At 43.7% G+C, this 22,886-nt stretch overlaps 1 protein-coding gene across 5 annotated transcripts in view; it reads right to left on the bottom strand.

Annotated features, from left to right (window-relative positions):
• The window catches only part of LOC137421017 (centrosomal protein POC5-like), a 69,349-nt gene that overhangs the window by 20,045 nt on the left and 26,418 nt on the right, over window positions 1–22,886 (bottom strand). For all 5 annotated transcript variants that reach the window (XM_078772035.1, XM_078772033.1, XM_068106652.2 and 2 more), the window contains one exon: window positions 13,341–13,506. In XM_078772035.1, the coding sequence (XP_078628161.1) occupies window positions 13,341–13,506 (166 nt within the window). The remainder of the gene's footprint in view (window positions 1–13,340; window positions 13,507–22,886) is intronic.

Below are 22,886 nucleotides of genomic sequence, written 5' to 3'. Positions count from 1 at the left end.
TGATGCTGGATCACTTAAAATTAAAATGACAAAACCTATGTTAAAGAAATATTCAATACAAGAGGGAGGATTTCTCCCGTTTCTAATTCCTTTATTTGCTGGTTTAAGTGTGGCGGGAGCATTGACTGGTGGTATTTCAGCAGCGGTAAAAACTGCTAACGAAAGGAAGGCACAACTAAAAGCTCAAAAATAATTGGAAAGACATAACAAGGAGTTGGAGAAACAAATTAGTGGAAGTGGTGTAATTGTATATTTTGCTCAAAAACTTGATTGTTGGTTGGAGATAGGCTTTCCTCTATCGCTCAAGCGGGTGTTAAACTAACTAAACGGGGTAATGGATTGTATCTTTCTCATAAATAAATGGATAAATGGTTTAAACAATTTGGAAAGAATACAACGTCAAATATAGAACTTGCTAAGTATTGTAAAAAGCTAAAAATGGATAACGTGGTAATCTGTATGAGAGATGAATTAATACATATAAATAAGAATACAAAGAATATTATTATGAATTTAGACACACAGAATGGTTCTCATTGGGTTTGTATTCATAATAGTCAGGATAAATATTATTTTGATAGTTATGGTATGCCACCGCCTGTTGAAGTAATACAATTCTTACAGAATGGTGTTTATCAAACATTTCAAGTTCAATAAATAATTCTAAATGTTGTGGTCAATTATGTCTATATGTATTATTTCAACTCAACAATAATGAAAATTTTTATATCATTTTTAATCTAATATAAATGACTTATGTTGGAAAAGATGGTTCTATCTTTGGAGAATCCTCTCAGGATATTGATTTATCAAATTATTATACAAAGGCGCAGGCTGAACGACAAAAATATAGTATAAGTAAAAATATTAATATGAAGAATACTTATAAATTAATCAATTATCCAAACCCTATAGATGCGAATGACTTAATTAGATATAGTGATTTATCACAATATATATTTTTAAAGACAACAGCACGTTTTGTTAAACAAGTAAAATTTACAACCACAACACTGGTTATACTGACCATACACCTTTCCTCATTGAATTTAACTACCTGCTTACAATTGAATTTTATAAAGAAGGACATAAAGTTAATATGCAAATTAATAAATGGGGGTATGATATGCCTGATTTAGGGTATAATTGGTCTTTTTCAATAAACATAGAAGACCTACATGATTTTAATCAGTCTCGTAAAGAAGAATATTATCCGCTTGGTGAGGATAAGGATTTATGTGGAAGTACAATTAATAAACAACAAATACATGGTTTTAAGAAAAGAAAAATATATGATAGTATAGCGATGGTTAGCATGACAAAGAAGGAAGGTAATGAGATAAGGATAGAAAGCCGAGGAATACAAACCGATTTGGTAGTGGGAAGATGGGGTGGTATTACCTGTCATAATATTAATCTCACATATATTTCTGATACATAAATGGCAGGAAGAAGACGACAAGAGAATTATAATTTTTGTATTCAGGGATACCTACAAGAAAAGGGCGCTCGCTATTACATACCTTATGATTTGGAGCATATACATGGAAATTTTGTCATTAAAAACTGGCCTTATACTGATATTGCTAAACCCACAAATAGAGACTTGTTTAAAATATTAAATAAAAATGAACTTCTCAAAGTTATGAAATATAAAACTCTTTTAGAAATCATCAACAAATCTTATTGGTATCCTATTATGAGAAAAATAATTATAGATACAAGAATATCTCAAAATCCAGATGAGTATATGTATAATATTCTTTGGGGCTCAAACTCAAGGGTAGCAAGGGATGAGGAAGGAGTTGAAGAAGAGGAGGAGGAAAGAGAGAAAAAGGAGGAGGAAAGGGAGAAAAAGGAGAAGGAGGAAAGGGAGAAAAAGGAGGAGGAAAGGGAGAAAAAGGAGAAGGAGGAGAGGGAGAAAAGGGAGAAGGAGGAAAGAGAGAAAAGGGAGGAGGAAAGGGAGAAAAAGGAGGAGGAGAGGGAGAAAAAGGAGGAGGAGAGGGAGGAAAGGGAGCAAAGAGAGAGGGAGGAAAAATATAAAAAGATGGAAATCAGTGAGATTCGTAAAAGATTGAGTGTATTACAGCAAATAAATCAATCTCAACGCACCGAAGAGGAAAATAAAGCATTAACGACTCTTACTAAGATAATGATTTTTAAAATGGTTGAGATGAGTTCAGCGAGGAGATTTACATGGAGAAGACAAAGGTCATATAGTTGATGATGCTATTGACTTTAGTTCGTTTTATTTGTAAATAAATGGAGGAGAGAGTGAAGGCATTCCTAAGGATTCTTTATGTTTTAAAAATCAAGATAGAAATGTATATGTTGAAAACCAAAAAGGTTTTGATATTGTCGGACTTTTTCTGATAAATAAATATGAGTTATTGTCTCAAATGTAAAAAGAAAACTAAATCTAAAAATATCTCTTATGTTAAAGCTAAAAATAATAGAGTTTATCAAAAAGGAATATGTCAAGTGGGTGGCTCTAAAAAGTGCCAATTCATCTCTCCTAAAAGTGGAGGAGACATACAAAAGTTTCTGTCAGGAAGTAAATTTACAACAACTGGAATTCCTGGGGAACTACATCTACCTGGATATTCTTTCTGTGGTCCTGGAACAAACCTGGATAAAAGATTAGATGAGGCTAACAATCCTAAACCTTGGTCCAAGCCGATAAATAGGGTTGATGAAGTGTGTATGAAGCATGATATTGCTTATGGGAATACCACGACATTGGATGAAAAACATGAAGCAGACAGAGAAATGTTGTATAATTTGTCCTTGATACGAAATCCTACATTGAGAGAGAAAGTTGATAGGTTTATTGTGAAAAAAATGATAAGTGCTGCTAAATTGAAACTTGGTCTTGGTTATTTCCCAAAAAGCTATTAAACTCCAATGATGTTATCAAGACTGGGGAGCTTTTGGCTAATGAATTACATAAACCTATAATCACAAAGTTTAAAAGAAGGAAAGTTTATTCTAAATACACCGACCACATATGGTCCGCTGATTTAATCAAACTAAATAATGATAAGGGATACAGGTATGCTTTAACCGTTATTGATTTGAGGAGTAGATTTGCCTGGGTTGTTCCTTTGAAAAACAAGAGAGGTAATACTTTAATGTTAGCCTTTAAGCTAATATTTGATAGGAATAAAAGGAAACCAAAGAAGTTATGGACTGATGAGGGAACAGAGTTCTATAACAAAATATTTATGAAATTTCTTAAGGGGGAGGGTATTAAATTATACAGCACCTTTAATGAAGGAAAAGCAGTTGTTATTGAGCGTTTTAATCGTACTTTGAAAGAGAAACTATATAAAAAATTTACACAACTCGGTTCTCAAAAATGGGTGTATTTAATTCAGGATTTTGTAGATAATTACAATAATACAGTTCATTCATCAACAAAATCAAAACCATCGGAAACATTTACAAAATTAGAATATGAAAAGGAGATTAATTTGAGAAAGCCCAAGTTTAAAGTTGGTGATATTGTAAGAATATACAAATGGAAAAGTCATTTTGAGAAAGGTTATACACAAAAATGGACTCGTGAATTATTTAAAATCATTGATGTAATGGATAGTCCCTTGGACCTACAAATTATATGATTTAAATGGAGAAGAAATCTTGGGTTCATTTTACTCGCAAGAATTACAAAAAACACAAGTAAGCAGATAATACCCTTGAAAATAATAAATAAATAAATAAAATGTAATGGGGATACGTTTTTAAATCTGTGAACCCCAAACACAGAATCCCACAACTTTTTAGTTGGGGCTTAACTTTTGTGTGTGTATAATGGGGATACGTTTTTAAATCTGTGAACCCCAAACACAGAATCCCACAACTTTTTAGTTGGGGCTTAACTTTTGTGCGTGGATAATGGGGATACGTTTTTAAATCTGTGAACCCCAAACACAGAATCCCACAACTTTTCAGTTGGGGCTTAACTTTTGTTTGTGTGTATGTGTGAGTGAGTCATAATAATATACAAACCCTAACCCAACCCCATCCCTAACCCAACCCCATCCCTAACCCAACCCCATCCCTAACCCAACCCCATCCCTAACCCAAACCCATCCCTAACCCAACCCCATCCCTAACCCAACTCCAACCCTAGCCCAACCCCATCCCCAACCCAACCCATCCCTAACCCAACCCCATCCCCAACCCAGCCCCATCATTAACCCAACCCCATCCCTAACCCAACCTATCCCTAACCCTCACATTCAAAATCCCAACCCTAACCCAACCCCATCCCTAACCCAACCCCAACCCAACCCCAACCCTCACATTCAAAATCCCACCCTAACCCAACCCCATCCCTAACCCACCCCATCCCTAACCCTCACATTCAAAATCCCACCCTAACCCTAATGTAATCTTTTTTTTTCTTCTTTTTTAAATACGTATTTAATTTTTTTTTTCCCTCTTCCCTCCAATTCTGTCTTTCAAGGCTTTCAAGTTTGAAGAAGTAGAAATGGGAAGAAAGAATTTTCCAGCATTTTCTTCCTCGAACTTTCTTGATATTTAAATCAAGCGTCATTAAACAAAGAACATTGTTCATTGCTTTAGAATCCAAAGAGTCTCCAAGATGGACCCCACAGGTAGAGTCTCCAAAATAAAACCAACTTTCCAAGTTCCCAAGGTATAACCACATTCCTGTTGAGCCTCCAAGATAGGTATCACATTCCGAGTCATCAAAACAAAACCCCCATTCCGAGCCTCCAAAAATATAACCATCTTTCCAAGTCTCCAAGGTAGAACCACAATTTTCAGAAATATTGGGGGTTTCCGTGATAAGTCTCACATAGTATAACTGCGGACCATCAGGGAAAACTTCCCTTTCCCAATTTTTTAGGGTTTCTATGATGTGTCTCACATAGTATAACTGCGGACCATCAGGGAGAACTCTCCTTGCCCAATTTTTTAGGGTTTCTGTGATGTGTCTCACATAGTATAACTGCGGACCATCAGGGAGAATTCCCGTTTCCCAATTTTTTAGGGTTTCTATGATGTGTCTCACATAGTATAACTGCGGACCATCAGGGAGAACTCTCCTTGCCCAATTTTTTTGGGTTTCTGTGATGTGTCTCACATAGTATAACTGCGGACCATCAGGGAGAATTCCCGTTTCCCAATTTTTTAGGGTTTCTATGATGTGTCTCACATAGTATAACTGCGGACCATCAGGGAGAACTCCCCTTTCCCAATTTTCAGAAATTTGTGGGTCTCCAATGTATGACTTGTATTCTGGCTCATCAAGGTAGAACTTGTTCAGTGGGTTTTGTTTTGATAACTCACAATAAGTATCATCATGGTAGAACTCTTTTTCAGGATTTTGTGGATCTCCAAGGTATAACTCTTTGGCTGGGTCATCAAGGTAGAACTCGTTCTGTGGGTCTTGGTTGTTCAAAATGTCTTCAAACAAAAAAATAACTTCATCCCAAGTTGTGTTAAAAGCAGAATTTTCATTTCGTATCTCAGATACAATTTCCTGTGAAAGAAAATAACAATGTATTAATTTAATTCAATATTTTTATTTGTATAAATCAAGCTCTATGAATATTAAAATAAACTTTGTTAACTCTTACACGAGTCTCATCTAAAAAAAAAAAAATTAAATTAAATTAAATAAATAATTAAATAAATAAATAAACAAACTTACCTCCATTGATAAGAGGTTTGAGTCCAGTTCATCAATCTGAAGGTGGAGTTCTACACAGGTAGTAGGACTCCAAGGAATAGCAAAGTTATCCCATTCCATTTCGGCATAGTAGTCCATTCTCAAGTGAAGCAGAAAGCGTGTTTGAAAAAGCCTGTGTGGTCGGTGCCTTTTATAAGGACTGGGTGTGTCATTTCCTGTGGAAATTCCCTGGGCATGTCTTAACTGGAAATGATGTGATGAAAATTCCCTGAAAATGATGTAATGTCTTAACTGAAAATGATACAATGGCAGAGTTTATAAAGTGGGTGGGGCTTAGCAAAATGGGTGGTGCTTAATAAAAGTGGGCGGAGCTTAGTAAAAGGTGGGCGTGGCTTAACAAAAGTGGGCGGGGCTTAGTAAAAAGTGGGCATGGCTTAACAAAAAGTGGGCGGATCTTAACAAAAAGTGGGCAGAGCCGACCAAAAAGTGTGTGGCACTGGAGGCGCCCAAACAAGAACATTGAGGGAGGTTTATCATTTTATCTTAACTCAGTTAAAATATCTTAATAAAGAACCAAACTCAAACATCTTTTTTGTTAATATATTAGATGGTGAAGGGAGTGGCAAGAGAATTAAATTATTTCCCACGCATAAACAAATATTTGTAGGATCAATGTTTGAGTGGTCTACTCGGGATCATTGATAGTAAGAGTACCATAAGACCAAGGGGGAATCATTGTTTGAGTGGTCTAATGCACAACATTAAGGATAGGTGTCAAAAGGCTAAAAGGTTCGTAAAGAGGTGAGAGGAAAATTAACATGTAAGTGAATGGGTCGATGTTTGAGTGGGTCAAAGATAATCTGCCAGATGATATGTAGAAGAAGGATTTTATAGGTCTATAAGGGAAAACAAATATTTGTAGTGTTTGAGTGGTCTAATGAACAACATTAAGGATAGGTACTATAGACAAAAAGGTTCATAAAGATTAGGGTGGGAGAAATAGAGGTGTTAATGGGCAATGAGGTTAAGAGGAAAATTAACATGTAAGTCAATGGGAAAATGAGAGTGTCCCGTCCCCGAAGCAACATATATACACTACTCACCTTGTTGTAGGGATGGCGGGACTTGAGTCTGCTTGGAGGCGCCACTATCGTTGTGGTGTTGTGCAGGATGTGCCAGTCGTGTTTCTGGGCATTCCTTGCCAGGGCGAGGGTAGCAGCCTCCCGGGCCGTCGGAGGCCGGCCGGGGCGATTCCCACTCGGACTGGCAGGTGGAATGCCGGGGTGGGCTTCAAGCAACCAGCTACAATGCGGAGGGCGTTGTTAATGGCAACATCAACCTTTCTCACGTGTGGGCTTCTGCTCCAGGCTGGGGCGCAGTATTCGGCTGCAGAGAAGACCAGGGCTTGCGTGGATATTCGTAGGGTCTTGGCGGAGGCTCCCCAGGTCGTACCAGCGAGACGTCGGATAAGCGAGACCCTTTGATGTCACCTTGGCCTTAACTTCTTCTAGGTGTTGCTTGAAGGACAGTAGCCGATCTAGGCGTACACCGAGGTACTTTGGGGCTTGCTGGAACTCCAAGCGTTTGTTGTCAACGAGCACGTCCAGTTCCCTTTTTGCTTCTCTGTTAAGATGGTATGCCGCTGACACTGTCTTACCAATGCTGAGTTGCAATTGGTAAGACAGTGTCAGCGGCATGTATTGTCATGTATTGTCTTACCAATACCGTTTTCCATCGCCTTCCATGTTGGTCGTCGCAGCATGATGGCCAGGTCGTCCGCATACTGGACGTACTTTCTGGATGTTGCATCTGGCAGGTCGTAGATGTAGATGTTAAACAGCATCGGCAAGAGAACAGAACCCTGCGGGACACCATTCCTCAGTCTTCTGAGCCTGCTGCGCTGGCCGTCGCTGGTCTGTAAGATGAAGCTGTGGTTTGACAGCATCTCCATGATGAAGTTCACCATATGCCGGTCCGGGATTGTCCTCAGCAACTTCAGGTGGAGTCCACGGTGCCAAACGGTGTCGTATGCAGCTGTCAGGTCCAGGAACACTACGCCAGCTTTCTCATTGTCCTGGAGGCTGTCTTCGATATCTTGTGTGAGTAATGTTACCTGGTCCACTGTTGACCTGCCACGACGGAAACTGGCTTGTTCCCGCGGGAGCTGTGGGTCCACCACTGGGTCGATGCGGCTGTGGATCATCCTCTCCAGAATCTTAAATGGGACGCAGAGCAACGAGATCGGTCTGTAGGACTTGGGATCTTCCGCAGGTTTGTTCGGCTTCAGCAGGGCTATGATGGAAGCACGGCACCAGGTCTTCGGAAGCTTGGACCTCCGGAGGCACGACGAGAAGAACGAACACAGCCAACCAGATGTTGTTGTGCTCTGGTGGATGACGAACTCCGGATGGATGTTGTCACGGCCTGGTGACTTACCCGGCTTGAGGTTGCTCATGGCCGCACTGAGTTCGGCTGCTGTGAAGTCTCCAGAGAGATTGGCATCGGCGCTGGCCGCCCTGGAGAGAGAAGACACCTCACGCAACGTCAGACGGGCAAAGTTTTTGTCTGCATCCGGGAAGCGACCGTTCTTCAGGAGCTGGGACGCAATGGCGTCTGCTGTCACCGTGCACCTGAATGGCATTGTATTTTTGCCTGTCAGCCGGTTGATGGTCTGCCACGCCTTGCGACTAGAGTGGGTAAAATCGATCGACTCAACTATTTCAGTCCATCTGGTCCTACGGGTGGCGTCCAGCTTCTGGAGTAGTGCTGTTGCAGTCGCGTCCACTTCTTCCCTGGTACTAGCCTGCTGATGGTCGCGCAGGAGATGGCTGCACTCCTCGTCCCAATCCGGGATGTAGTTCTTGTTAAAGCCACGCGGGATGTTTTTCTTTGCTGCACCTAGGAGAACCTTACAATAGGCTGCGTATGCGGCATCCACATCAGCAGCTTCTGGGTTCGGGAGACCGGCTATTCTTATTTCGGTCTCTGCAGCAAACGACTGCCAGTTAGCCTTCCGGAAGTTCCATCTCTTGACAGGTCTGCCCGCTACCGGCTGCACCAGTGATGGCACTTTGATGATGGACGGTCGGTGGTGTGAGCGGGGGAACCTGTCAATGACGCGTCTCAGACTTCTGTCAGGCCAGGGGAGTTATGGTACATCCGGTGCGGAGAACAAAGATTCATGGGGGCGGCCTAGAGATGACTGAGGACAGATCTGATACTGCGACTCTTAGGGATCAGAAGTCGACAGTTCCAAGACAGACTTATCTTCCGGGGGGCTCGAGGCAGACCACGAGTTTCTCCTCCGGGCCTACTTGCGCTTTTTGCAAGAAACCTGGACACTTGATGTCCCAACGTTATGCCCTGGAAAGGAAAAATCAGGAGCGGAGTCAGACTAGTGCAACTCCGAATGCATTGGCAAATGTGAGAAATCGTCCTTGGAGGACAGTGCCTTGTAAAGTTTCCCATGCCAAAGTTACGGCATCACAGAACAACCTTGTATTCGGCTGCAGTGCCTTGTGAAGTCTGCTGCAGTGCCTTGGCAATTTGTGATTGCCTTTTATTTCAGAGGGGTTTGTGTCACTGGATGGAGACTTGACTAACCAGAGACCTGTTAGGGTATTGAGGGACACAGGAGCACATCAATCTTTGATGCTTGAAGGCATTTTGCCATTGTCAGAGAAGACGGCAACTGGTGTTAGTGTTCGTTTACAGGGGGTTGGTGGCTATGTTAAAGCCCCATTTCATGTCATCCATTTGCAGTCTGATTTGGTGTCAGGACCGGTCACCGTAGATTTTCAAGCCACTCTTCCTGTAGAGGGAATATCTTTTGTTATCGGGAATGATTTGGCCGGTGGTCAAGTTTCTGGTAACCCGATGTTTGTTGAAAAGCCTAGTATGAAAAATAACACTGCACAGCTAGAGCAGAAGATTCCGGGTATCTTTCCATCCTGTGCCGCGACTCGTGCTATGGGTAGGAAGCGCTCTGAAGAGAAGAGGAAGGTACTGACGTCACGCTTTGCACAGCCATGTCTTGTCAAGTACCCAAAAACGAAGTGTCAGCACACACAAGTCATGGATGGAGGCAATGTTGGCAAGGTCTTTGTAGGTGGAATGAACTTCAAAACAAGGGAAGTTGTTCTGGACTCTGTCTTTGGCCAATATGGACCACTCTTGGAAGTGCGGCTGATAAAAGACAGGGAGACGCAAAAGTCAAGAGGGTTTGGCTTTGTCACGTTTGAAAACACAAAGGATGCCAAAGATGCAGAAAAGGATTTGAATGGCAAGGATTTGGATGGTCGGACCATAACAGTAGAGAAGGCAGGCCATGGGCGCCGAGGGGGCTACAGAGGAGGAAAACGTGGAGGTAGTTTCAGGGGTGGCTATGGCTCCCGGGGTGGAAGTAGTAGTTTTGGTGGTGGCCGCAGTCGAGATTACTATGGAGGCTTCCAGAGTTACGGCAGCTCCCGAAGGGATGATTATCAGGGTAGTGGCCAAGAAAGAGACCGCTATTCACGTGACTACAGCGACAAGCGCTCCAACCGTGATTATTATGAAAGTTAGGAAGAGTTTGAAGCACTGAACGCTGCGGAGCAGCCGAGCAAAGATTCCTACATGGATTAACCGTGAACTCCACGTTCCTAAAGGCGTCCATGTAGTGAATACTTCCAGGCCTCACCACCCAACCACCATGAAACCTGGCTCTCAGCTCGGCCTCCCTAAAAATTTGCTGTAGATTTGCTTGACTTTGGATTTTTGATCACAACCCCTTAACCTTCATTCAAAAAATGAAAAATAAAAATCAGAGGTGGATGAGATGGAGTTGGGCTTTGCAGGAGTTCAACTTGGAAATTGAGCATGTAAAGGGCAGGGACAATGTCATTGCTGATGCTTTGTCCAGAGTGAACTAACTTTGGAAATCTCTGTAGGTTGTTTGAAGTTTTGTTGCTTTATTTTTAGGAAATATTGATTATTATCGTTGCTCACGGGAATTGATGATTTGGGGTGTGAGTTTACTTTTGTTTGTTGGGAGAGTTTTGCCTACAAAGAAAGTTTTCACTTTGTTCAAACTTTCTTTCTTGAGGGGGGGAAGTGTTACGGATTCATCACTTCCGTTGTGGTGGTTTTCATCCACTTGAAACATTTCTGATTCCATGTATTATTATTATTGTTGTTTGAGGGAAATAGCAATTATTATTGTCAAAAGGGTAAAAAGGGTAATGTTTTCAATGAAACAGGAACCGGACGGCGACGAAGAGGAAGAAAAAAGAAAGAGGGTGGAGCGAGTCGAGTCGGACAAGAAAGCCGAGTTGCTTCGAGTTCTGAAACGAACATTGGCAAGCTAGAGTCACTAGCGAACTTTCGGGTTTCCGGGATAGGAAATTCCTGTGACAGAGCTGTCATCGCTGTGATCGATCAACCTGCGTGTCAGGTTTTGGGCGTTGGATTCCGAGGAGAATTAGCGCCGGGCCGGTACGTCTCAAAAGATGAAATTAGGATACGCAGTTGTGCAAAGTGAGTTCAATGGTTGTAGAGCAGTCTAAAAACCTTTGCTCATTAAACTAAGAGTTCGTTCTTCGTTACTTCTGCCACCAAAGGTGGATGACGTTATGCTTTCACACCTGTCTGTTTGTCTATCTCTGAAGAGAATATCTTAAGTTGTGGATGGATTAGGACAAAACTTAGTGGACACGGTGAGTGTGTGACAACGGCAAATCGATTCGATTTAGGTGAAGATCCGAATCCGGATCCAAGAGTTTTTTTTTTTGTTTTTTTTAACAAATAATTTTTCACCATTCAGAGATGGGGACAAAAACGATATATAACATGATATTTCATAAAGTTGTGGACGAGTTATGACAAAACTAGGTGAATGGGTTGGTTAGGCGACAATAAAAAGCTGATTCGACTTTCGTTCAGGTCTGGATGCAGATCCGGCCTATCAGTGAGATACAAAACAAACTATTCAGTCTGGCGGAGGTATGCATTCAACAGAGTGTCGTTCTAGTTTACTCAAATTATTTAGCTTCTTGCAGAATGCAATGGCAATCCATCAAATATATTGTCGTGTCAGCCCCACGATTAACACCGCTGGGTGACGACTAGCCATAACGGTTTTAACTCCGAGGCGCGTAGCCGAAACTGGCGGTTGGTCTGTCGCGCGTGGGTGAAGGAACAAAGTGCTTACCTCAGGTGGAAGCCACACGGAATACGCACAGAACAAAGAAACACAACACAACAAATAAAATGCAACACAATAATTTAATGAAAATAAATGCAAGGCGAATAAAAATGAACGGTGAGGTAAATCTAATTCCCTACGGTGAGAGGTCTCCACTCAGACATGAAAACAGACAAGGAGAAAGATAAAATAAAAGAAATGTTCCCTTTTTAAACGGCCGGCACTCAGCTCTGGTCCAACGATATCGTTGAATGAAGTCGGCCGTACAAGGCGGCCCAAAGCCGCTCGCATGGGAAACGCACAAGATGGCGCGAAGTTCCTCTCCATGTCGCCATGAACGTGAGGTAATTCGCCCGGCCAGTCCGCCTTACTCCAAGAGCCCCACAAACCGCCATCAACACCTCTTCCTCCGATTATGCGAAAGTTCACACCGCTCTCTCTCAGCACCAGCGCACCGAGGAGAGAGAGAGAGAGCGAGAGAGCGAGAGAGCGAGAGCGAGAGCAAGCGAGCGAGAGAGAGCGAGAGAGAGCGAGAGAGAGAGCGAGTGAGAGAGAGAGAGAGAGAGACAGACAGAGAGAGAGAGAGAGAGAGAGAGAGAGAGAGAGAGAGGAGAGAGAGAGAGAGACAGAGAGAGAGAGACAGAGAGAGAGAGACGAGAGAGAGAGAGAGAGAGAGAGAGAGGAGACAGAGAGAGAGAGAGAGAGAGAGAGAGAGAGAGACAGAGAGAGAGACAGAGAGAGAGAGACAGAGAGAGAGAGAGAGAGAGAGAGAGAGAGAGAGAGAGAGAGAGAGAGAGAGAGAGAGACAGAGACAGAGAGAGAGAGAGAGAGAGAGAGAGAGAGGTCTTCTTCCTCCTTCTGAACCTTCTCGCTCTGACGTCACCCCGACCAATCATGAACCTCGGGGCGTGGCCTCAAGGCCGTGCTCTTTCTAAAGGCGGGGCTTAGTTGCCGATTACGATTCCTTGGAGGAGGGGTTTAGTCTGCTAGGGAATGTCTGGGTTTCTGTCAGTCGTTATGTCGGTTGTTGTTGTTAAACGGAGTGTGAGTTTTATGGATGGTCTTGTTATAATTGTAGAAGCATAAGGAAAGCCACAGGGAAAAAATCACAGACTGGGGAGAACTAGACTTAGACACTACCTATTTAACACAACACCACCCCTGTGTGGTGACACGTAAACGATCTTAAGCTCAGTTTTCCCTACTTAAATACATCGAGATGTCTCCTACTCGCACACGGTCCGTGCTATACCTATACAATCCTATTTCCACTATGGTATTTCATCCCTTACCCCCACAAACGTAACAATATAAAGCTCTTTCACAATCCACTTCATCAAATACATAAAGCTTTTTTTTTTTCCTTATGTATGCACGTAGGATGCACCACGGCCTGTGCTTGCACTCTGCAAGCATGCCACACAAGTAAGTAAAACACAAAGGTCCACCCTGATCCTACCCTGGCGATCTGCCGAGCCCAAATGGGAAGGATCACACCTGAACATTCAGGCTCGCTGTCATTTTCCTGGAAGATATTCAGCGCCTCCATGTTGAGAGCACAGACACCACGCATGAAGGCCTTCTTAATAGTATCCTCATACAGCTCACGCTCACCCAGCAAACGTGTAACTTGCGTCTCTAGCACTTGTTGTTCCTGAAGCATCTGCTCACACAATGGTACATTGCATTCACAATCAATCAACACAATGCACTTATAATCACAAAACAAAACCTTTTGATTATATACCTTAATGCAATCTACAATTATTTATTTTAAAGCCAAGGTAAATATAGTAGACTCCCTCAAGGTAAATATTGTAAATATAGTAGAAAATAAATAATATGTTAAACAATTTTTCATAACTGTAGCATCATAGGAGTTAAAACATCAAAATGCACTTTGGAAGACAATGACCCCCATGGCTGAGGTTCTTGAGCAAATTCCATTAAACTTCATGCCATTAATTGATCATAGTGAAGACATATGTTAGGGGGAAACAAACAAGGCACAGCCATTTCGTACCAGGCCCTACTCCACATACCCATTTTGAATCAAACAGGGAGGAACACACCCAAGGTGACATTTTGTTTGTGATCCCCAAACTTCCTCAAGCCAATAGCCCAGATCATGTACGCGGCAACCATTTAATATCCGATGTGCTGCTCATCTCTAGCCATTTTCATAACCGACAGAACACAAAGGAACTCTACCAATACTCAAATGTAATTGTACAAGCAGGGATGACATTTTTGTATTCAAGGTTGAAGCTCCTGGAGGAGCAAGAACATAGAATGGATCAGGACGTAACAGAACAAAAGGAACAGTAGAAAGAGAGAGGGAGAAAGCACAGCAACAGCAGGTTTGAAGGGACTGGGGGGGGGGGGGGGGGGGGAGAGTGAGCCTTGGAGAAATAAGGGATGTGGGGAAGAATGATGGGTAGTGGATGAGAAGATGGCTCCAGGAGCAAACTGTGAGGAAGGAAAAAACTGGAAATTTTGAAAGAGGTGGGCTTCGGGAAGGTTAATGAGGGTAGAAAAGATTATGGTTTTGGATGGGGAATGATCCAGGATGGTGGTGAAGAGCTGTCTTGAAGACCTGGAGGAAAGAACGACATTGATGACACTGCGGAAGTTTGTTCCACAGCTGGGGAAAAAAGAGGAACAAATGAGTGGAGGTGAGCAGCAAGCAATTCTGGATTTGGGAAGTTTCACCAGAAGGGGGTTGATGGCGGACTGAGTGAGCCCTACAGAAACCTGGGGGAAGGTGTGGGGGTGAGGGTGGTCAGCAACTGGCTTTGGAAGCCAACTTTGAAATGTGGTTTGCCCAAGAAAGATCATGGCTGATAGGGAGATGCAGGTGTTTTAGTGACTGAACTTCTTCAAGAGAATTGTTTGTTAAGAAAACAGAGGGGGCATGTAGGGGGTGTGAGGGTGGGGATGAGGAGGTGGGGGGTGTCAGATGGTCCTTTCGGAAAGAGAGAGAGAGAGTGTGGGATTTCTCAGGATTGAACAACATATTCTAAACAGTTAATCTTTTCATCATTGTACATACCTGTACCATGTTTGACTTGGATCTCTTCAGCCATTCTTGAGTTAGTGTGGTTACGACATAATTGCAACTTAACATGATCTCTTGACCCAAAAATCTAATCATTTCATATTTGCATCATCTATCTATAATTCCAGTAATCTCTGTGTGTATGTATGTATGTATGTATGTATGTATGTATGTCTGTGACCGCTGTTTCTCGACAACCACGGGTCCGATATACTTTAAACTTGCCAGGTATATTGCTGGGGACCCGAGGATGTGCCTTTTCAAGGTTTCATATTAATCGGACAAGTAGTTACCGAGCTATGTCCAAAAAACGATTCAACCAATCAGAGAGCAGCGAGCTATCACGTGTGCCGAACGTGGCGAACAGACTCTGCCTCGGACGGCACATTTGAGAGCGTATTCATTTATTTCACGTTGGCAAACTATGTTGCCGCTATGTTGGCGTTAAACGATGTTTTAAAACTAATTAAAACTAATTTGCGATTCTTTCGCTTTCCTGCGCGTTTGTGCATGCTATGGCGATTTCTTTACCAAACTCCGCAAGCCGTTCGCTTTGGACCAAACCATTTCATGTAAATAGAGGGGGGGGATTGTCACCGTACTCGCAAGCCGTTCGCTTTGGACCAAACCATTTCATGTAAATAGAGGGGGGGGATATAATTTTAGATATAGATATAGTACGGGCATGCCCTAGTAATATATAATTATACCAAGTTGGGTGAAAATGCCATGACTGGTTCACAAGTTAGCTCGGTAACAGAATTTTTACCTAATGGATCATCTGCCATTTGACCTTTTGACCCCAAAATGTAATCAGTTGATCTTTACATCATCATACATACCTGTACCAAGTTTGAATTAGATCCCTTCAGCCGTTCTCAAGTTATAAACTTATTACGGACTTTGATCTTTGACCTCTTGACCTTAAAATCAAATCACTTAATCTTTGCGTTATAAAACATACTTTGCGTACAAACTTTGGTCAGAATCCCATCACTGGTTCACAAGTTATCACGGTAACAGGATTTTTTCCAAACATACCCTTTGGCCTTTGACGTCATGACCCTTGACAATGCATCATCCAAACTATAAAAGTGAATTTGTATATTTGTTACCTCTGCCACCGAAAGGGGACGGAGGTTATGTTTTCACTATTGTCTGTCCTTGTGTTTGTCTGGTGGACTTGGACAGGTTGGGTGTGTGACAAGGATGAATTGATTCGATTTCTGTAAAGATCCAGATACGATATTTTTTTTAATTCTTAAAGTAATTCTTCCCCCTTTGAGAGATGGGCCAAAAACAATATATAGCACGATATCTCAAACAGTTGTGGATAGATTCTGTTGAAATTTGGTGGATAAGTTGGGTAGGTAACAAGAACAAGCCAAACAGATTTTGGTTCAGGTCCGATCCAGATCCGGCCTATCGTTGGGATACAAAATGTAAACTGTTCAAGCCTGGTGAAGGTATGCACTCTACCGAGTGCCTGCCGTTCTAGTTTATATTGTTATGTCGAAGGGGGATCCTTGCGTGAACCATGTGTTTTGAGTACATTAGATTGCCAAGTAACAAGGACCTGTTAGGCTAAGTTATACGTAATATGTGCACTGAGGGGAGGGTAGTGAGTGTAACATTTAGGATAGACAGGGTCAGGTTGTATGTGTGAAACCTCCCTGTAAAATAGGCGTGGGCAGGTGCGGATTTTCAGCCACAAAAAGGCACAACAGAAGCAATTCACACTTGCAAATTGACCGATTATGAAATGTTTGGCTGTTTTGAGCGATCCATGGCAGTGATGTGGGAAGCAGAGCAGGTACGGTGAATAGTCTGCAAGTGGCCCATCCCGAGCAGCGACCATTGGGGACCAGCCGTGTTCGGTGCCGGGCTGATTAAAAAAAACTGGCACGTGCGTATGCACTCTTTGCCTCGCTGGCTCTTTTCGTCTCTGTCATGGACCAAGGAGGAGGGGAGTACCTTTGTGCTGTGTGCCCCGATACAGAACTTGACTCACATGGCAAAGCCTTCGACCCGCCGATCGGGCTCCTGTTCCACCGACAGCCAATGTGACATTGGAAAGTCCTTGCCCACAAGCGTCTGGTGTGTGGCGCCATAGCTGTGTTAGGATTATTCATTCATTCATCATTGTATACAAGTTTGCATATTACCAGCTTTCGGCTGTTAGTGGAATCAAAGAACCCGGCGTTGTGGCATATCTCGTTTGCGAGCCTCCAACGCGACAATATATTTTTTGTTTGTTTGTTTGTTTATACATACTTCAAAAACTAAAAAATGACTGAACCAAATCCGACCAAATTCTGCATACTTCCTAAGGGTACACCAAGTATGGTTTCCATCTTGTTGGCATATCTGGAGTAAGGGAGTCCAGGGTGAGGGGAAGACCCAATTCTGTCTGTGTAAATGTGTATTGTATAGCACCACAGAGTGGTACAAACCATCTTCTTCTTGTATAAAGAAAGTTGAAAAAAAACTTGATAATATGCATTACGCTGATGTTGACATCTGAGTGATAATAATTCGAAATTTTCAAAATGCTTCATTTCACTCATTTTAAAGCGAAGTTTCAAATCAAAGCACCTGACACTGAGCTTTGCAGTGAAGCGGAAATTATTTTTGTTCGCGTACAACTTGCCGTCTTTTGACTAAATTTGTCAAAAAAGGGATGGGTAAAATTGCCTAGTACTATATATAATTTGGATTGTGTTTGTGTGAGTGTGAGTGTGTGTGGTGTGTGTGTGTCTTGTATGCACTCCTACACCGCTGGATGGATCAAGTTGAAATTTAGTGGTTGTAGTTGGGGTGTGCCAGGGAAGGTTTTTACCATAAATAAATAACTAAATAAAACAGTCTCAGGGGTTCAGGAGGAAGACAACTTCTCTATGTAAATGTGTGGTGTAGAGTGCAACCCGGTGGTGAGCGGGGAGGGTATTACAAGTCAGGTTGCAACCCGGTGGTGAGCAGGGAGGGTATTACAAGTCAGGTGTGGAGATGACTTGCAATTTTGCGCTGTATATGTAGCATAGTGCAAGTGCTTTACTAACCCCTGCCAGAGGGAGGGGTATTACTCTCCCATAGGAAGCGTGCATTTATAGCAATTTTAACTTGCGGTTATTTCTAGTAATTTTAACATGGCTCAAAATATTACACCAAGCTAAAGATATGAAAAGGCCTTGCAGCCTCAGGCTTCCCCCGTCGAAGTTTGTTCCTTCCTTCGCTGGTTTTGCTAGGTTTTTTTGATTGTCCCTTCTCCCCCAAACTTCACCGAACATCTACTCTTTGTCTAACGTTGTAACCCCCCCCCCCCCCCCCCGAAAAAAACAAAAAAACTTTTATTTCCCTTTCTCCTCGTGTGCTTTTGTCCCATCGCGTGCTTTTGCCTGTCCACGTGCGCTGTCCCGCCCCGCCCCCATTATCGCCCTGCCTTCCACCTTTTGCCCTGTTCAGGTGACTCGTGGTTGTCCCTCTAGGCTCCCTCTCCCCATTGGTATTTTTGTGAATACTAGGGCATGCCCGTACTATATATATGCCCGTACTATATATATATCTAAAATTATATCCCCCCCCCCTCTATTTACATGAAATGGTTTGGTCCATTCGCAACGCCAAAGCGAACGGCGAACGGCTTGCGAGTACGGTGACAATCCCCCCCCCCCCCTCTATTTACATCAAATGGTTTGGTCCATTCGCAAGATAGATAAGATTGTTCTTCACGGCTCTGTTTAAATATGTTTAAACTTTCCCCTGGAGTGTTTTATTCAGTGGTATATTACAACACGCTGTTTTTCTTCCTATTTAAAAGGCTCCTTTCAATTTCCTCTTCAACTCATTCCATTTCAAAAAAATATTCAATCTCTTATAATTCTTTCTCACTACATGTTCTAAATTCTCATTCATTCCAGCCCTCCTCCATCGTTCTTAAACGGATCGCTAACTTGAAAATCACAACAAACCCAATTTGTTATAAATGTTCATCTTTCATTAATCATCCACTTTCTAAACTCCCCCCTTGCCCCTCCCCTCCAAATCTCCCCCCTTGCCCCTCCCCTCCAAATCTCCCCCCTTGCCCCTCCCCTCCTAAACTCCCCCTTGCCCCTCCCCTCCCCTCCTAAACTACCCCCTTGCCCCTCCCATTCAAAACTCCCCCCCAACCCCTCCCATTCAAATCTCCCCCCCAACCATCCCTCCCAAATTCTCTATCCTCCCACCTCCTTCTCAAAGCTGCCTCCTCCCCACTTCGTCTCCCTTCTATCTCATACCTCCACCTCCCCCAACCTTCTACTTTCCTCTGCCCCCCCTCAAACAACCCCTCACTGTGCCTCATCCCATCACCATCAAACCTTTCATCCTTCTCATCCTTCCCTTTCTTGTAACTCTTCTGTAATCTCTGACACACTATCAACTGCGCTTCCTACCTCCCGCTCTCATCCTTCTTCTGACCCTACCCCTCCCCTCCCCTGTCCTGCAACCGATGCTCCCCCTCTCTCCTCATTAACGGTATGGACCTCAAACATCCGGGGCCTTCGCTCAAACCTGATTGATCTCTCCATTCAGGTTGCTTCTGACAATCCAGACTTGATCTGCTTAACAGAAACTTTCCTCCTTCAAGATGTCTCTGATTCCTTAATATCTCTTCCTGGTTACTCCCTCCTCCGGTATGATAGACCTGAGCCTCGTCCTGGTGGTGGGGTGGCTATCTTTATCAAAAACTCTCTTCCTCACTCTCCTTGCACTGCCCTCTCCACCCCACCCCCAGGAGTACCTCTGGCTACGGCTTCCTCTCCGCTCCCACCTTTTGTTCATATGTGTTCTGTACCGTCCTCCAAACAGTGATGACTCCATTTACATTTCGCTGTCGGACAACATGGACCAACTTCTATCAACTCATCCAAACTCTCTCTTCCTCATATGTGGCGACTTCAACTGTCATCAAGCCAGCTGGCTGGGTGTGGGTTCATCTCTCACCAGCCATGGCACCTCAGCAAAGGACTTCTGCGACTCATTGGGACTGACACAATCTGTCAATTTCCGACCCGGATCTCAGTCAATGGAGTATCTTCTCTTCTGGACTTGGTTATGACTAACTTCCCTGCAAATGTCTGCTGCTCTTCTTCTGCTCCAATCGGTTCTTCTGATCATGTGCTTGTTAAAGTGGAAATCTCTCTGGCCATTCTCAGAGAGCCTCCTCAGCGCCGACGAGTCTGGCATTTCACTCAGGCCGACTGGCACGGGGTGCAAGCAGCCATCAATCACCTGGACTGGTCTCCCATCTCTACTGCCTCTGACATCAATTATTCCTGGGAATTCTTCCAAAGCAAACTGCTCTCTCTCATGCACAGATTTATCCCATCTCGTCTTCAGTTGTCTTACCCTTCCTCCCGTCCATGGTACACTGAATCTTGTGGTGAGGCAGATGCCCTGAAACAACTTGCCTTTGCCTCTTGGAGGGCAAATCCAACTGAAGGCAATCTCAGTTCTTTCCACCAAGCTCGGAACAAGTGTGTGTCTACCCTCAGGAGTGCCAGGAAGCACTATCTCTCCACACTCAAGATTGAACTCTCAAACCTGTCTCCTTCCTCCAAATCCTGGTGGCGTCTGGTCAAATCCGTTTCTGATGTTTGTTCCCCCTCCATCCCCTGCCTTACCTCAAATGGCTACACAGTTGACACCGCACGTGACAAAGCCGAATGCCTCAACTCTGTGTTTGCCTCAAAATCTTGTGTCCCTGTTACGGATTCGTCACTTCCGTTGTTGTGGTTTTCATCCACTGTAAACATTTTTGATTCCGTGTACTATTATTGTTTTCAAAAGGTTTATTGTTTATGAACTGTTTTCAAAAGGTGAAAAAGTTAGAGTTAAAAGAAACCGGAAACCAGATCGGGAACCGGACGACGAAGAGGAGGAGAGAAAAGAAGGCGGAGCGAGTGAGTTCGACAAGAAAGCCAAGCTGCTTTGAGGTCTGAGCGAACGTTGACGAACGAGAGTCACGAGTGAACTTTGGGTTTCCAAGGAAAGGGATTCCTGCGACAGAGTTGTTATCGCTGTGACAGATCAACCTGCGTGACAGGTTTTGGTGGCTGATTCCGGAGAGAATCATCAGAGTGCCGTTACGCCACGACAGCGGGCCATTGGCCATTTTGACTCGCGCAGGACTTGCACTTCGCTCAAGGTTTCATCTCGCTTCAACCATTTTCACCGCATTCAGACGTTAATCTGGTGTGTGCATGTGCAACGTGGCTTTTGAAGGTTAATTTGCGGTTCGCCGACTGTGAGCCGTGGAACGTCCATACCCGAGGGTGTGATTTCCCGGTCGCCTTGAGGGCGCCTTTGCGCAGCTTTGGCCCCGTGACTGTGACCGTCATCTGAACAGGATTCTGATCTCGATTAGAAATAGTTCTGACGAACGCTGGAGCGGATCGACTTTGGCTTGAAGCCGGAATCAACTTTGGCTTGAAGCCGGGAATTGAGACATTGGGGAATGTTCTTCTTTTCACTCACTTGGAGCACAGTGAGTTATATTGTACGAACCTGATGGTACCATCATAGGAATGATATACTATTTGTTGTACAATTGATTACTATTGTTGTTGTGCTGTTATTCTTGTGTGATCTTAATACAATATTTGTTTGTTGGTAACCATTGGTGTGGCTTCACCATTGATCTTTGACATACAGAACAACACTTTTTTCTGCCGTGACTCCTCTCGGGGCTCGGAGGTACACCGTGACCAGGGGGTTTGGGGAGGAAAACGTAACAGTCCCAAACCCATCTCTCTCTGTTCCCACCTTTCCCAGTCGAACCCAACTGCTCCTGGACTCTGTGTCCTTCTCTCCTGACAAGGTGGAGAGGTTTTTGTCAAACCTCGACTCTGATTCTGCAACCTGACCAGATGGCATCAGCCCACGGGTCCAAAAATCCTGCTCTTCCGCTCTATCTCACCCTCTCTCTGTTCTTTTCACCCTCTCTTTTGCTCAAGGTCATCTGCCAGAATCTTGGAAATCAGCAAACATTTCCGCTTTACACAAAAAGGTGGAAAAACAGATCCTTGCAACCACAGACCAATCAGCCTGCTTCCAATTAATCAGCAAAGTCATGGAATCCATCATTGCTTCGGATATCAAATCCTTCCTCTTCTCCAATGGCTTGATCTCTGATCATCAATTTGGATTCAGACCAGGTCATTCTACTCTGGACATGTTGCTTCTGCTGTCTCAACAATGGATGGAGGTCCTCAATGCCAAACAGGAAATCAGAGCTGTCTCACTTGACAAATCACGTGCCTTCGATACGGTCTGGCACCCAGCTCTGCTCACCAAACTCTCCTCCTATGGTATCCATGGAAATCTCCACTCATAGCTTGCGGACTTCCTCTCTGGTCGTAGGCAACGTGTGGCCCTGAATGGATTTCTCTCATCTCCCCCTTCCTGTTCTGGCTGGAGTTCCCCAAGGTAGTGTTCTGGGCCCTGTGCTATTTCTGGGCTTTATCAATGATCTCTCCGACTCTATGGAAAATCCTCTCTATCTCTTTGCTGATGACTCCACTATCTGCCACTCCATTCCGCATCCCTCAGATCAGCAGTCTGCAGCCTCCTCGCTCTCTGCAGACCTGGACAAAATCACAGACTGGTCAAACAAGTGGAACATGTCTTTCAATCCTGACAAATCTCACACTCTTACTATGTCTCTCCGAAAGGACCGACTGGAAAACCCTCCCATCTACATTCTCAACAATCCTCTCCAAGAAGTTCTGTCGCTCAAGCTTTTGGGTTTCACTATCTGCCATGATCTTTCTTGGGAAAACCACATTTCCAAGCTGGCCTCCAAAGCCAGTCGCCGACTGGGCATCCTCCGTCGTGCGAAGTCCTTCCTTGGCACACCTGAGCTCCTCACCACATACAAGGCTTTCATCCGCAGCTCAATGGAATACTGTTCCCCCCTCTGGGCTGGTGCTCCTGCCTCACACCTAGCT

The sequence above is a fragment of the Myxine glutinosa genome, chromosome 2 (assembly GCF_964187855.1).
Source record: "Myxine glutinosa chromosome 2, kmMyxGlut1.1, whole genome shotgun sequence".
NCBI classification, from domain to species: Eukaryota; Metazoa; Chordata; class Myxini; order Myxiniformes; family Myxinidae; genus Myxine; species Myxine glutinosa.
The sequence above is the reverse complement of the archived record's forward strand: the minus strand, read 5'-3'. Positions and strand labels throughout refer to the sequence as shown.